We start from the raw sequence: 14,484 nt of genomic DNA, 5'->3' as shown, positions 1-14,484 counted from the left end.
TTAGCTCATCTATCTTATTTCTTACACTCCTGCTATTAGTATAGTAAACCTTAAGGGAGCTAGTCCCTTGCTGCCCTCTGCTGTCCCCCTTTGTTTGCTGACCTGATCTATTGTCTTTATTTATAACTTCATGCTGAATGCCTTTTATACATTTACTGTTTCCAACCCAAGTGTTGCAACCTGCTTGTTTCCCACACACACCCATACCTCTATCTTCCATCAGTTTAAAATCATAGGCATTTCACCAATGGCCTTCTCAATCGAGTCTGCAAGTGCTACCACCCCAGCCCCAGAGAGATGTACCCCATCCCTTGCATACATATCATGTTTGCCATAAAAGTTGTTCCAGTTGTCAATGAATGGGATTGCAAGTTCCTTGCAGTATCTGTCTAGCCAGCAATTTACACCAATTGCCCTAGACAACCATTCATTTCCTACTCCCCTTCTAGGCAAGATGCTACATATGATTGGGATCCCTCCCTTAGACTTAATGAAATCTATAGCTGACCTGTACTTATCTAGCAGCTCTTCTCTCCTACCCTTCCCAATATCATTTCCACCAGCACTGAGACAGATAATGGGCTTGCTCCCATTACCTGACATGATATTATCCAGCCTGTTGACAATGTCCCCAACACCAGCTCCAGGGAAGCACACTCTATCTCTCATCTTCTTATTCCTATTACAAAAAGCACGGTCAATGTATCTTACCTGAGAGTCACCAACCACAAGAATGCGCTTACCTCCATTAGCAGGGGCAGTAGTACCCTTACCTTCACTGGCCACTGAAGTACATTCATCCTGAAGAACAGAGAAGCGATTTCCTACCTTCAGATCTTCACTCTTAACTTTCCTTACTCTGATGCGCCTTCCATTACTGTGAACTACTCGCCACTTGTAGCAGGTGCTGGGCTGCACCTCACTGCTGGTAGCCGTTGCTGCCTCCCCAACTACAGCCTCCTCACAGCGAGAGACAGACTGCACCTCGCTGCTAGAAGCCTCATTCCCCACAACTCCAGCCACCTCACACTCTCTCCCAGACCCATTGAGGTGGACCTTCAGCCTCCTAATCTCCTCCTGGAGAAGCAAGACCTCCTCCTTCAACTCTCCAACCTCAATTTTTAAAACACTGCAGAAGCAAGCCATGCTTTGTAACCGTCCACACTAATCCCCAAGGCAGCTCAGGGTCTGTGACCTCACGTGACGACTGACCACTGAACGCCAGTCAAAAATCCATCACCACATAGAATGCCTTGTTATAGTTTCAGGGTGAAGTTTCATATAAACTGCAGCAGTCATCATGAAGAATGATCCATCCCTCAGAGGCTGCTTTGTTTACGCAGTGTTGTCCCTGACACACCAACACAGCCTCATTTTACTGTTGCACTATGTTAACATCTTTAGCCCTTGCTCTAACTTGAAAAAAAATTGTAAATTTGTTGCTACTGTACTTACTATTTTGCTAATCGCAGAATATTAGGGTTCATTATTATTATAATCAAGGGGAAGCGCTAAACCCGGAGGATATTAGGGTTCAGTCCCTAAGCCCATCGAGTCTCGAGAATCTTTTGACTGGGGTTCATGATTAAACAATCAAGTTAAATATATTAGAATTTGCACGTGTGAACGAACGAAGTTTGTAAATAAAAATATGATGTACTAACCTGTGGTAGAGCTGCTGCCTGACGACTGCTGTGTGAGTCTGCAAGTGTACCCTGTCCTGCCTCGCTCACCCTCAACCTACACTTCTCTCACACTTCCCAACTAGTGATTTGTTTACTCGCAGATTATCTTTCTACTGGCACCCGACTGTTACTTGTGTCTGTTTTCAAGAAAAAGTAATTCTTAGTGCTTCACGTTGCATTTTCTTCAAGTTTTCTTTCAGTAATTTTCTGTTTATCAAGACGTGCTGGTGCATGATACTGTCAGTGATCTTTTATAAGTTAGAGGCATCATCATTCCATAAATTCAGACATTAGCATCATAATTCAATACTTCTGAGAGCTATGAGTCTGTCTTTACACTGATGACTTATTTTTCTTGTGAGTCTCATCTTTGATGAAAATTTGAAAGGAAAGGTTGGAGGGAGGGGGTAAAGGAGGTTTTGTGTGCGAGGGGCTTGGACTTCCAGCAGGCATGCGTGAGCGTGTTTGATAGGAATGAATGGAGACAAATGGTTTTTAATACTTGACGTGCTGTTGGAGTGTGAGCAAAGTAACATTTATGAAGGGGTTCAGGGAAACCGGCAGGCCGGACTTGAGTCCTGGAGATGGGAAGTACAGTGCCTGCACTCTGAAGGAGGGGTGTTAATGTTGCAGTTTAAAAACTGTAGTGTAAAGCACCCTTCTGGCAAGACAGTGATGGAGTGAATGATGGTGAAAGTTTTTCTTTTTCGGGCCACCCTGCCTTGGTGGGAATCGGCCAGTGTGATAATAAAAATAATAAAAATAAATGTGCAAGAATTTGGACTACAGAACTCGAATGATACAAGTCTGAGTTTACAATAAAACCAGTACAGTATATGAATAATCTGAAAAAAAAACTACTTATTATAGAATATTTTGGTCAAGGAAGTTGATTAGGACAACTGAGACCCACAATAAGGGCCAAGAACTTGTAGAACAAGTCATGGAGGCAGCAGCTGAAATCTTTATGAGCCAACATGTGAAGGTAACTACAGAAAATGAGAGGTAGAGATAAGCCCGTAAAACTAGATTTAATATTCACTTTAATCGGATCAGATGAAGGCAAAATTAACTAAGGAATATGACATGTAAGAAGAGTCAAGAAATCAATGTGTACATTGAAGCTTGAAAGGTGGGCCAAGGAACCTACAAACACAAATCATTGAGTACACCCGTCCACACATACATCGTAAAACTTTGAATACCCATCTTGATACCCCTCTGGGTTTTATCTTATGTACACAAGGAAGTGATATTTTGTGGAGAATGAAACCTAGCTGAGGCAGGCCAACAGATTCGTAACCATTGACAATATTCCGATTAATACCCTTGTTAGGATATACTTCCGATGCTTCCTGGCGAATAAACCACCACCACAATGGCTTATCTGCAGTGGATTGACAACGTCCTTGGTAAATTCAAATTCTTTATTTCCACATGATACATATTTTGTACGAAAAATAGATGATCTTTAATATTACACATGGAAAACCCGTGGTTATTTGGAGCATTTCGATCAATCTTATACCTGAGACGAAATGGACATTAACATTAGATATTCGGTAAAATAACTGAAGATTCTAGATTTAATGGGTATTCCGAGTAATAAGGCCCAGTACAGTAAACTGTAGCATTAGTGTTCTTACGGAGAAACTGGTTAGTTAGTTAGTTTAATATGTTTATTATGCACCCCATACCCATCATGTGGGCGGTAGTCAAGAGATTACAGAGGTACATAATGGGTCCAGGGACTGGGCCCCAAAGTTTTGATAGCTGAACAAAGGTAATGAAGTCACAAGTTACAAAGGTAATGAATCATGTCAGTAAATAAATTTACTTACTTACGTTTATACATGGTTACAATAATGAACAAATTATAAAGTAATGAGCAATTCACACGTCCACACCCGGTCACAACTGTAATGAGTTATTGGTGCAAATATTAATTGTTGGGTCACACATACACACACACACACACACACACACACACACACACACGTGGTAATGCTTTATTTGCAGCTAGCAAAGTCAGGGTATTTTTCCAGATTGGTCTGTAATATACCACTGGATAAAATATTTTGACATATCTTGAACAATTCTGAGAGAGTTGTCTCTGAATTCATTCATTTTATCGCACTCCAGTACATGCACTGGAAGAAAATCAGAATGCAGATGTAATATACACAGACTTTGCAAAAGCATTTGACAAATGCGATCATGGTGTAATAGCCCATAAAATACGTGCTAAAGGAATAACTGGGAAAGTGGGGAGATGGATCTTCAACTTCCTAACAAATCGAACACAAAGAGTAGTGGTCAACAGAGTTAAATCGGAGGCTGCCATAGTGAAGAGCTCTGTTCCACAAGGCACAGTACTCGCCCCCATCTTATTCCTTATCCTCATATCAGACATAGACAGAGATATACATCACAGCACCGTATCATCCTTTGCGGATGATACTAGGATCTGCATGAGGCTGTCATCTGCTGAGGACGCGGTTAACCTCCAAGAAGATATAAACAAAGTTTTCCAGTGGGCAACGGTAAACAATATGATGTTCAATAAGGACAAATTCCAACTACTCCGTTATGGAAAACTGGAGGAGATAATAACTAGAACAGAGTATACTACTGACTCCGGCCATACAATAGAGCGGAAAAATAATGTAAGGGACCTGGGAGTAGTAATGTCTGAGGATCTCACTTTCAAGGATCACAACAGTGCCACGATTGCACGTGCAAAGAAAATGATAGGATGGATAATGAGAACGTTCAAAACGAGAGATGCCAAGCCATTGATGATCCTTTTCAAATCACTTGTTCTCTCTAGGCTGGAATACTGCTGTACATTAACATCTCCATTCAAAGCAGGTGAAATCGCAGATCTAGAGAGTGTACAGAGATCCTTTACTGCACGTATAAGTTCTGGGAACGCTTGGAAGCACTTGACTTGTACTCGTTGGAACGCAGGAGGGAGAGATATATCATAATCTACACTTTGAAAATCTTGGAAGGAATGGTCCCAAATCTGCACACAGAAATCACTCCCTACGAAAGTAAAAGACTGGGCAGGCGATGCAAAATGCCCCCAATAAAAAGTAGGGGCGCCATTGGTACACTAAGGGAAAACACCATAAGTGTCCGGGGCCCAAGACTGTTCAACAGCCTCCCATCAAGCATTGGGGGAATTGCCAATAAACCCCTGGGTGCCTTCAAGAGAGAGCTGGACAGATACCTAAAGTCAGTGCCGGATCAGCCGGGCTGTGGCTCGTACGTTGGACTGCGTGCGGGTAGCAGTAACAGCCTAGTTGATCAGGCCCTGATCCATCGGGAGGCCTGGTCATGGACCGGGCCGTGGGGGCGTTGATCCCCGGAATAACCTCCAGGTAACCTCCAGGTACATAATGACGCAGGGTGTGACGCACTCCAGTACATGACGCAGGGTGTGACGCACTCCAGTACATAATGACGCAGGGTATGACGCACACCAGTATATAATGACGCAGGATGTGACGCACTCCAGTACATGACGCAGGGTGTGACGCACTCCAGTACATAATGACGCAGGGTATGACGCACACCAGTATATAATGACGCAGGGTATGACAACAGTCCATCTGGCAAAGTTTACATTTCGTTTGGTCTACATCTGGTGGTGGTGATTTAACCTGCCGAAGATACTTGTAACAGCTGGAGCCGGGCAGTAGTGACATCCAAGAGTCTGCTTGTCTTGTTGGATGTACCATAGACATGTGGCTCCTGCTGCATGATAGACATGTGGCTCCTGCTGCATGATAGACATGTGGCTCCTGCTGCATGATGGACATGTGGCTCCTGCTGCATGATAGACATGTGGCTCCTGCTGCATGATAGACATGTGGCTCCTGCATGATAGAATGATGATAGATGGACTGACCGGTGTCAGTCTCCCTCAGTCTTAAGTCAATAAAATTCAGTTGAAGTTCTTTCGTATTATTGTTCTCAAACTGCTAACTGACAAGCCAAGATTGTAATCTACTCTCTCTTTGCAAGCACAACTTAACCAATTTATCAGTTCTGTCATGCATCTGAAGACCAATATGAACGGAATCCACATCATGGGCACTCTGACTCCACTGTCCACAATACTACCATACCTGTGTCTGGCGCCTGACACAAGCGAAACTGGAAAACAGTAAACGGTAAGTAAGTTTTCAGGTATACACAAATACAGTTACACAGAATTATCATACATAGCAGCATATGTGTAGAGAACCTAAGATAACCCAAAAAAAAAGTTAGACAGTGACTTATTTCCATTGGGGTATTTTAGGTAATTACAAATAGAGATGGGGTAAATTAATTATTTGACTACAGTGTCTAAGCACACAATGCCTGCTTTAGTTTAGTTTTGAATTGAGTAAGATTGTTGCAGTTTTTTTTTTTTTTTAGTTTACCTGGTATGGTATTCCACATTTGAATACGAGGTATATCAAAAGAAGAATTTGTTTCTGGTGTGATACCTACATGTTCTGTTATATTTTTCTGGGAATTGTTTGAGTTCATTATCATCATTACAATGCAATGTTCTGAACACCTGGATTAAACGGTAGTAAGAATGAATTGCAGTTATATTTAGTAGCTTTTTAGATATTTGAATAAAGACAGTGTCTAGCCTATTGCTAGCGTTTATGATTGTTCCGAGGGCTGCCTTTTGTTGAGTTACATAATTCGTTTGACGTGTGTAGTCAGTGACGCCACCGGCACATATTCCAAATATGGGTACAAATATGGCTTACGAAACTTTATAGCGAATTATGAGGAGTAGCCCCTACCGTCTTAGATTATTTTAATGTATCGGATATGGATACTAAATCTTAGCTCCTTGTGAACATAGTTTATATCTAAGCCTTTTATGAGTCATGGGTTATTTTTGCCTTTTTGCTTTACCATTGGTGGGCAGCGTATATCACAGGAATGTTTAGTAATTTTAGGAAAGTTTTTCTTTTTACTCCAGAATTTACATTCTGATTGATATTCAGCTTTCTTTTGCAGTTAGTATGTTTAATGGCATCAATAAATTTGTTAATTGAAACATCATTATGGAATCGAAAGGTAATTTTTGTTTTGAATGGTCTGTGTGGTTTTACTTGATAGACAAGTAGGATAGTGGTCCGTGGTCCTGTTTGTTATTATTACTGTACTTTAGGGTGCTGTTATATTGGTCCAGATGTAATAATAATAATAATAATATCTTCATTTTACTACAAGTGCATGTACATGGTACACTGTCCTAGCTGACATCAATGCCATACTACTATATAGAAAGCCCCTTGTTATGCTCAGCATTTCGGACAAATTAGGTCAGTGTCCCAGGATGCTACCCACACCAGTCGACTAACACCCAGGTACCCATTTTACTGATGGGGAACATAGACAACAGGTGGAAAGAAACACTCCCAATGTTTCTACTCTGGCTGGGAATCGAACCCAGGCCCTCGCCGTGTGATATATGATCGAGGATAGATTCTCGAGTTTTTAGTGATTGATGGTATCAAATTCAAATTGAGATGTTTATTTCTCTGTAAAGATTACAATAGGTGGCTTATGTATTATAAAACAATAATTACAAAAAAGGCCACTAGCATGCCTAGGGATTTTGGGCAGGAGTGAAGACATGTTGTTTAGAAAACTCGACACTTGGTGGTTATTTACTTGTCATAGGATTATTTTAAAGTCACCAGCAATTATCAGGTGATTTTTTTATTAAGTTTATTGCTTATTATCATGTTTCTTAGCTTGTCACTGAAGCCTTGTGTGAATTCTTTAAAATGCAGCTAATACTGCAGTTGCGTCTTAATCACATAAGTATATATACACTCTCAGTGTATATATACGAATACACATCTCTCGATGTATATAACCTAATGTGATTATTATTGTATACATTACTGTTTATAACTGACTCTGAGAAGTTCAAATGTTCCCTCCCACACAATAACGTCCATAATTACAAATAAAAATCTTAAATGATGAAATGAAACTTCCCACAATGCTTCTTTTCAAGCTTTCCCCAATTAGTAACATTGAAATTTAGAGCCTATTGTTGTAAAAATCGACTATAGATGGTAAATATATGAATTTCCAGGCAGTGTGGAGGTTGTGTCCCAGAATGCATCAGCGTGTTGATGTTTTTGAACGTTGCGGCGGCTGCTCTCGCACCACCACTCTTATTTTATTACTGGAAAATCACTATTCTCATTGATATTTTCAACTTTGTGCTGCATATTTTTAACCGAAGATTGCTGTTTCGTGTGTGCGAGGAGATTGAGAAGAGGTGGATGTGCCAGGAGCATTAAAATTGACATATGGTGTGTCCAGAAGAGCAACAATGGAGGAAGAGACTGCCGAACAAGTAGTTTTGAAATGTGTATGTTTTTGATGTTTTCTGATTGTAGTAAGGTGTTAATGCTCATGTATTGTCTTGGGATTCACTAGTGCAGGAAGGATGCATTAGGATGGGCCAGTAGGGTAAGGCCATTCTAGGCCACTAGTCTGCTAAACCAATAGGCCTAGGCCATGCTGGGCCAGTAGGCCATGCCAGGATTCACTAGTACAGGAAGCACTCCAGTAGGCTTAGGCCACTATGCCTAATCTTGTAGACTAGTAGGCCTAGACCGTGGTAGGCCATGCCAGGGCAGTAGGCCTAGGCCATGGTAAGCCAGTAGGTGGTGAATATCTGAAGGCAACTATTAAACTAATAAAAAATAAGTCAGACTTTTTTAGTTATCCTAGGTAATTTACACACGTTAAACTATGTATGATAATTGTACTAATGTGTACCTGCACATAAAACTTAAATGGACTGGCAAAACATCTGGTGGCCTGGTGGTTAACGCTCTCGCTTCACACGGCGAGGGCCTGGGTTCGATTCCCAGCCAGAGTAGAAACATTGGACGTGTTTCTTTCAACCTGCTGTCTATGTTCCCCATCAGTAAAATGGGTACCTGGGTGTTAGTCGACTGGTGTGGGTCGCATCCTGGGACACTGACCTAAGGAGGCCTGGTCAAAGACCGGGCCGCGGGGGCGTTGACCCCCGGAACTCTCTCCAGGTAAACTCTCCAGGTAAACAAATATATCCTGGTGTTGCACATGTCTAGGACACCAACTTATTGTTATATATCATTAATGATTTGATCCCACTTACCTAGCCATTCTAACTCATTTGTCTCGGATAGATACAATAAGGTTTATTCACGTTCATTACATTGGGTACAACAAATTATTCATTTATGTTGCAATAAAAATTGCTGAAAGAATACATAGGTGGTAAATTCCAGTAGTATGTTGCATTATCCGGGATCTCGTTGAAAAAAATAACGTTTGACTATTCAGTAAAGTAAAAAAGCTGGTATTTATTTAGTCTTTGGCTACCAAACAAGAAAGGAGGAGCACACTGCAGCAGGCCTACTGGGCCGTACTAGGCAAGTCCAAGTCACACTAACTTGAGCCCATTGCTGCAAGTCCTGTTTTGCTTGGATATTTTTAGCACATTATTTTATCCTCTTTGTTTATGCCTGTCTTCCATTTATATGCCTAGATCTTATCCCCATACTTTTGGGGGGGGGGGGCAATAATTATTGACTACTCAAACTTTGGCATAAGTTTTATTTTTTCAATACTTACAATCTATGTAAACTGTAATAAATATTTCTTGAGCAAATTGTTATTTTACAAGGTATTAGTGAAAATAGTGCAGTCTACCTGGAGAGATTTCCGGGGATCAACCCCCCCCCCCCCCCGGCCCGCTCCATAACCAGGCCACCCGGTGGATCAGGGTCTGATCGACCAGGCTGTTACTGCTGGCTCCACGCAGTCCAACATGTGAACCACAGCCCCGCTGATCCGGCACCGACTTTAAATATCTGTTAAGCTCCCTCTTTAGTCATATAGCACATCTGAGCCAATCTACACTTAATATTATTGTCATGCATCTTCCCATATTTAAATAAAGACTCATATCTATTGATGGCAGAGTAAGGTTAGATTATACATGTATAAGGTTAAGATTACATTTTTAACCCTTTGCACAACAAAATAACATCTCAGATGTAAAACAATAATAATATTGTACAATTCAAACTATAATTAATGGTCAAAATTCACCACAGAGCAATTGACTTCTTACCAAAAATTTTAGTGGTCTTAAGGTCACACAAGCATTATGGGCATATAAAATGTACGTTACATAGATTTAACCTAGGATAACCCAATGACGTTACATGTACATATTATACCATAGTAAAAATTTTCCTATGTGCATTACCTAAATAAAAACATACTTAAATTAGGATAACCTACAACACAAATAGTGTGATATTTTCATTTGCTTGAGTTTTTTCTTTTCATTTACCTATGATTGTCACTAAGCCAATGCTATCCTCTGTCAGTAAATTTAGATTTTTTAATAAAATCTAATGAAAAGAAAGAAAGTAATCAAACTGGAATATCCAGGAATTGGAATTGATAGCAGATTGTAATAGTACTTTAGTTAAAAAACTTATAATTATTGCAGTGAAAACTTTTAATGACATTAGTGAACCTTTTTTAGGAGCACTGAACATATAAAGAGTTCCAGTGCTTTATTGGCCATACAACTCAGCCACTTTTGTCATCTCAAAATGCACTTTCCTCTCTGCACTGAAAAACAATAACTAAAAGAATCCTCACTTGGAATAATACAAAGAAATGTTAAATGAAGAAAAACCTACTACATACTACTGTACAGCCTCTCCTCACTTAACGACGGAGCTCTGCTCCAAAGACCACTTTGGTAAACTGTGTCGACCATCTTTGATAGTGTTTTATGTCACCTTTGCACCATTTACAACATTTTTAGTGTATTTTTAAATGTTTATACAGTAGTGTACTGTATATTGTAATAAACGGATTAGAGGAAATCAGCTCTAATGTATGTTATTTAGGTATGCATACTGGTCAGAGAGCCCATTGTAAGTCCGAATTGTCGGTAAACGAGTACAGTATGTTGCTAAGTGAGGAGAGGCTGTATTTGGAAATTAGCAATCAAATGAACCTCAGAATAAGTGGCACCCAAACAGATAATGTAAAACTAAATTTCTCAGATTATGCACAGCAACTTGATCTAGACTGCTAAACTCGTGTATATTTTTGCATGAAATTGACTGCTCATATACCTACCTGGAGAGTGTTTTGAGGGCCAGTTTTCCTGTGGCCTGGCCTGGGACCAGGCTGCAAGGACTTAGACCAGTCATGATTGATATTATGCCTCAATATTCATATAACTAATTAGAAGTAAAAAAAATAACACTATGGTAGGTGCAAATGTTATTTCTCCATATAATTTTACAAATTATTGTGCAAGTTTACTACTGTACAGTAATTAGCTAGTCTTCCCTATACAATATGTAGAAATAATTGACCTTTAATATACCCTTTTAACCCTTTGAGGGTCCGTGCCATAGATCTACGGTTTTACGTTGAGGGTCCAAACCGTAGATCTACGTCATGAGCTCAGCTCACTCTGATAAGCTGTGAGCGGTAAATTTTGGCCTAGATATGAGAGAATACATCTATGTGGTATGTATGCACCACATAAAACAAATCCTTCAGCACATAGTGCATAATGAGAAAAAAAACTGAGACCGTAATTTTCGATTAAAACTGATTTTGCAGTGTTTTTTCGTATGTTTTTTTTATAGTTGTATTTGCGATTTCTTGGTCGCATTTGATAGAATGGAAGATATATTACAGAAATAGAGATGATTTTGATTGGTTTTAGTACTGGAAATGGCTTGAAACTGAGCTCAAAGTAATGGAAATGTTAAATTTTTGCCGATGTTCAAGAGTAAACAAATGACCTCACACGTCTAATACATGCCTGCTGGTGGGTCTAATATACGTTCACAAATGTGGTGATATTATTTATACAATTATTACAATATTGCACAACAGTCAATCTTCTATTTTTTTGGTTTGAATGAAAATTCATTATGTGAATAAAAAATCAAAATGGAATTCATTAGTAAAGCCTGAAAACATAACTAATGAACAGAGGAAATGTTAGTTTAGTGCCAGGAATGCCTGCATTGTTTATTCTGGACCCTATTTTGAAATTGGAGTATTTTGAACTTTGCATTAAATTGGCCAAATTACCAATTTCCAATCACTTTATTTTGTAGTTGAAACAGTTGACTTGGCGAATTCTTGTGTTCAGTCGATAGAATAGAAGTAATACTAGTGAAATAGCTAAGAATTTGGTCGACTGGAATAATGTAATTGGCCTAAAATGGGAGTCAAGGTCGGGAAAATCGCTGATGCGTAAATATCTCTGACACATCAAAATTCGCGAGTGCATAATTTCGTCAATTTTCCATCAAATTTTGTACTTTTTGTTTTATTACCTTCAGAAAAAGATTCCCTACCATTTCATAAGAAAAAATAAAAAAATTATTTTTTTTGAAAATTCTTGGACATTGGTGCACACTTTGAAATTTGGTCTCTGGACCCTGAAAGGGTTAAGGCTCAGCATAATACTGCATTATTTTTATGTACCGTACTCAATAAATGTCTACTGAAATGTTATTTTATTTCAGGTAAATGCTCTTGAATTGCTGCCAGAAGACACTCCAACTATACGGCACTTAGTGGATGGCCTAGTTTTTTCACATTTATTAGCAGTTTTGTATGTATCTTTTAATTTTTTTGCATTTTATAAAAGATCTGCTTTTGCTATAAAGCACACATTGTTTTTCCTAACAGCTCAATCTACTTGCCACTGACATTATTTCCAGTGTTGCAGTAGATGCTGTTCACCATTAATGATTTTAATCATGAGCTAATCACATTATCACATGAGTTATCAATACCAGTTAGCACAGTCATATCCAAATGGCTGACCTGACCATTGTAAATCAGCTGATTAGTCGCATTACTGTTCAACCCCAATTCTTTAGATAGGGCTGAGATTTGAAATGAGTTGAACTAGGATAACAGCTTCTAGGGTGTAAATTCATTTACATTAAAAAAGTAACAAGTATAATGCTGAAATGGATAACAGTTCTTGTTGATAAGGTATCTGAGCCTAAAGATTACTTTTTAAGTTTTATTCTCCCATAGAAATTATTACAGGATTCTGACAGGATTATGTTACAGAAAATACAGTGGTACCTTGAGATACGAATTTAATTTGTTCCAGAAGGCTGTTCGAGTGCCGATACCGAGCGAATTTGTTCCCATAAGGAATAATATAAATTAGATTAATCCGTTTCAGACCCCCAAGAATACACTTACAAAAGGGCTTACATAAATAAACTTGCATAATTGTTAGAGTTTTGAGCTGTTTATATCCCGAGGTACCACTGTATATGGATTGCTAAGGTAGCCTGCAATATTTTGACTACATACACAATATGCTACTAAAAAAATAACAAGCTTAGCTTTGAATTTTAGTGGGAATTGCATATGTATGCATGCATGCATGTATATATGCATACATGCATGTAAATGTGTGTATGCATGCATGTATGTATGCATGTATGTATATATGTATGTATGTGTGTGTATATATAAATATATATAATTGTGACCATGAATGAGTGGTATTGATCAGTAACAACACTGCACTAACCAAGGACTCGAACCCATGCTGCTTTTGCCTGCCTCATGGTGGGCGAAAACACATGACGCCCAAATCCACTGGACCATACGATCCTTATGGATTGTATGGCCAAGTGGATTAGGAAAGAGGAGTGATTGGTGGAATGATGAAGTAAAGGGTGTGATAAAAGAGAAAAAGTTAGCTTATGAGAGGTTTTTACAAAGCAGAAGTGTTATAAGAAGAGCAGAGTATATGGAGAGTAAAAGAAAGGTGAAGAGAGTGGTGAGAGAGTGCAAAAGGAGAGCAGATGATAGAGTGGGAGAGGCACTGTCAAGAAATTTTAATGAAAATAAGAAAAATTTTTGGAGTGATTTAAACAACTTAAGAAAGCCTAGGGAACAAATGGATTTGTCAGTTAAAAACAGAGTAGGGCAGTTAGTAGATGGGGAGGTGGAGGTATTGGGTAGATGGCAGAAATATTTTGAGGAACTTTTGAATGTCGACGAAGAAAGGGAGACGGTAATTTCATGCACTGGCCAGGGAGGTATATACCATCTTTTAGGAGTGAAGGGAAGAGCAGGATGTGAGTGTGGGGGAGGTGCATGAGGCATTACGTAGAATGAAAGGGGGTAAAGCAGCTGGAACTGATGGGATCATGACAAATGTTAAAAGCAGGGGGGGTGTATAGTGTTGGAGTGGTTGCTCTTTTTGTTTAATAAATGTATGAAAGATGGGAAGGTACCTAGGGATTGGCAGAGAGCATGTATAGTCCCTTTATATAAAGAGAAGGGGGACAAAAGAGATTGTAAAAATTATAGAGGAATAAGTTTACTGAGTATACCAGGAAAATTGTACGGAAGGGTTATTATTGAAAGAATTAGAGGTAAGACAGAATGTAGAATTGCAGATGAGCAAGGAGGTTTTAGAGTGGGTAGGGGATGTGTAGATCAAGTGTTTGCATTGAAGCATAAATGTGAACAGTATTTAGATAAAGACAGGGAAGTTTTTATTGCATTTATGGATTTAGAAAAGGCATATGATAGTGGATAGGGGAGCAATGTGGTAGATGTTGCAGGTACAGTGGACCCCCGGTTCACGTTATTAATCCGTTCCTGAGAGCTCATCGTAAAGCAAAATTATCGGAGAGCGAATTAATTTTCCCCTTAAGAAATAATGGAAATC

At 39.2% G+C, this 14,484-nt stretch overlaps 2 protein-coding genes across 3 annotated transcripts in view; one reads left to right on the top strand and one right to left on the bottom strand.

Annotated features, from left to right (window-relative positions):
• The window catches only part of LOC128688859 (acyl-coenzyme A synthetase ACSM3, mitochondrial), a 44,292-nt gene extending 42,501 nt beyond the window's left edge, over positions 1-1,791 (bottom strand). For both annotated transcript variants that reach the window (XM_053776867.2, XM_070085382.1), the window contains exon 1: positions 1,665-1,791. The gene's annotated coding sequence lies outside the window, so the exon portion shown is untranslated. The remainder of the gene's footprint in view (positions 1-1,664) is intronic.
• Positions 1,792-7,910: 6,119 nt separating this feature from the next.
• LOC128688860 (putative leucine-rich repeat-containing protein DDB_G0290503) overlaps positions 7,911-14,484 on the top strand; it is a gene marked incomplete at its 3' end in the record, with an annotated part of 132,346 nt that continues 125,772 nt past the window's right edge. Inside the window, 2 exon segments of the mRNA XM_053776870.2 lie at positions 7,911-8,094; positions 12,299-12,387. Of these exon segments, the coding sequence (XP_053632845.2) occupies positions 8,056-8,094; positions 12,299-12,387 (128 nt within the window).

The sequence above is a fragment of the Cherax quadricarinatus genome, chromosome 16, assembly GCF_038502225.1.
Source record: "Cherax quadricarinatus isolate ZL_2023a chromosome 16, ASM3850222v1, whole genome shotgun sequence".
NCBI classification, from domain to species: Eukaryota; Metazoa; Arthropoda; class Malacostraca; order Decapoda; family Parastacidae; genus Cherax; species Cherax quadricarinatus.
Note: the sequence above shows the minus strand (reverse complement) of the source record. Positions and strands in the feature narration are given on the sequence as shown.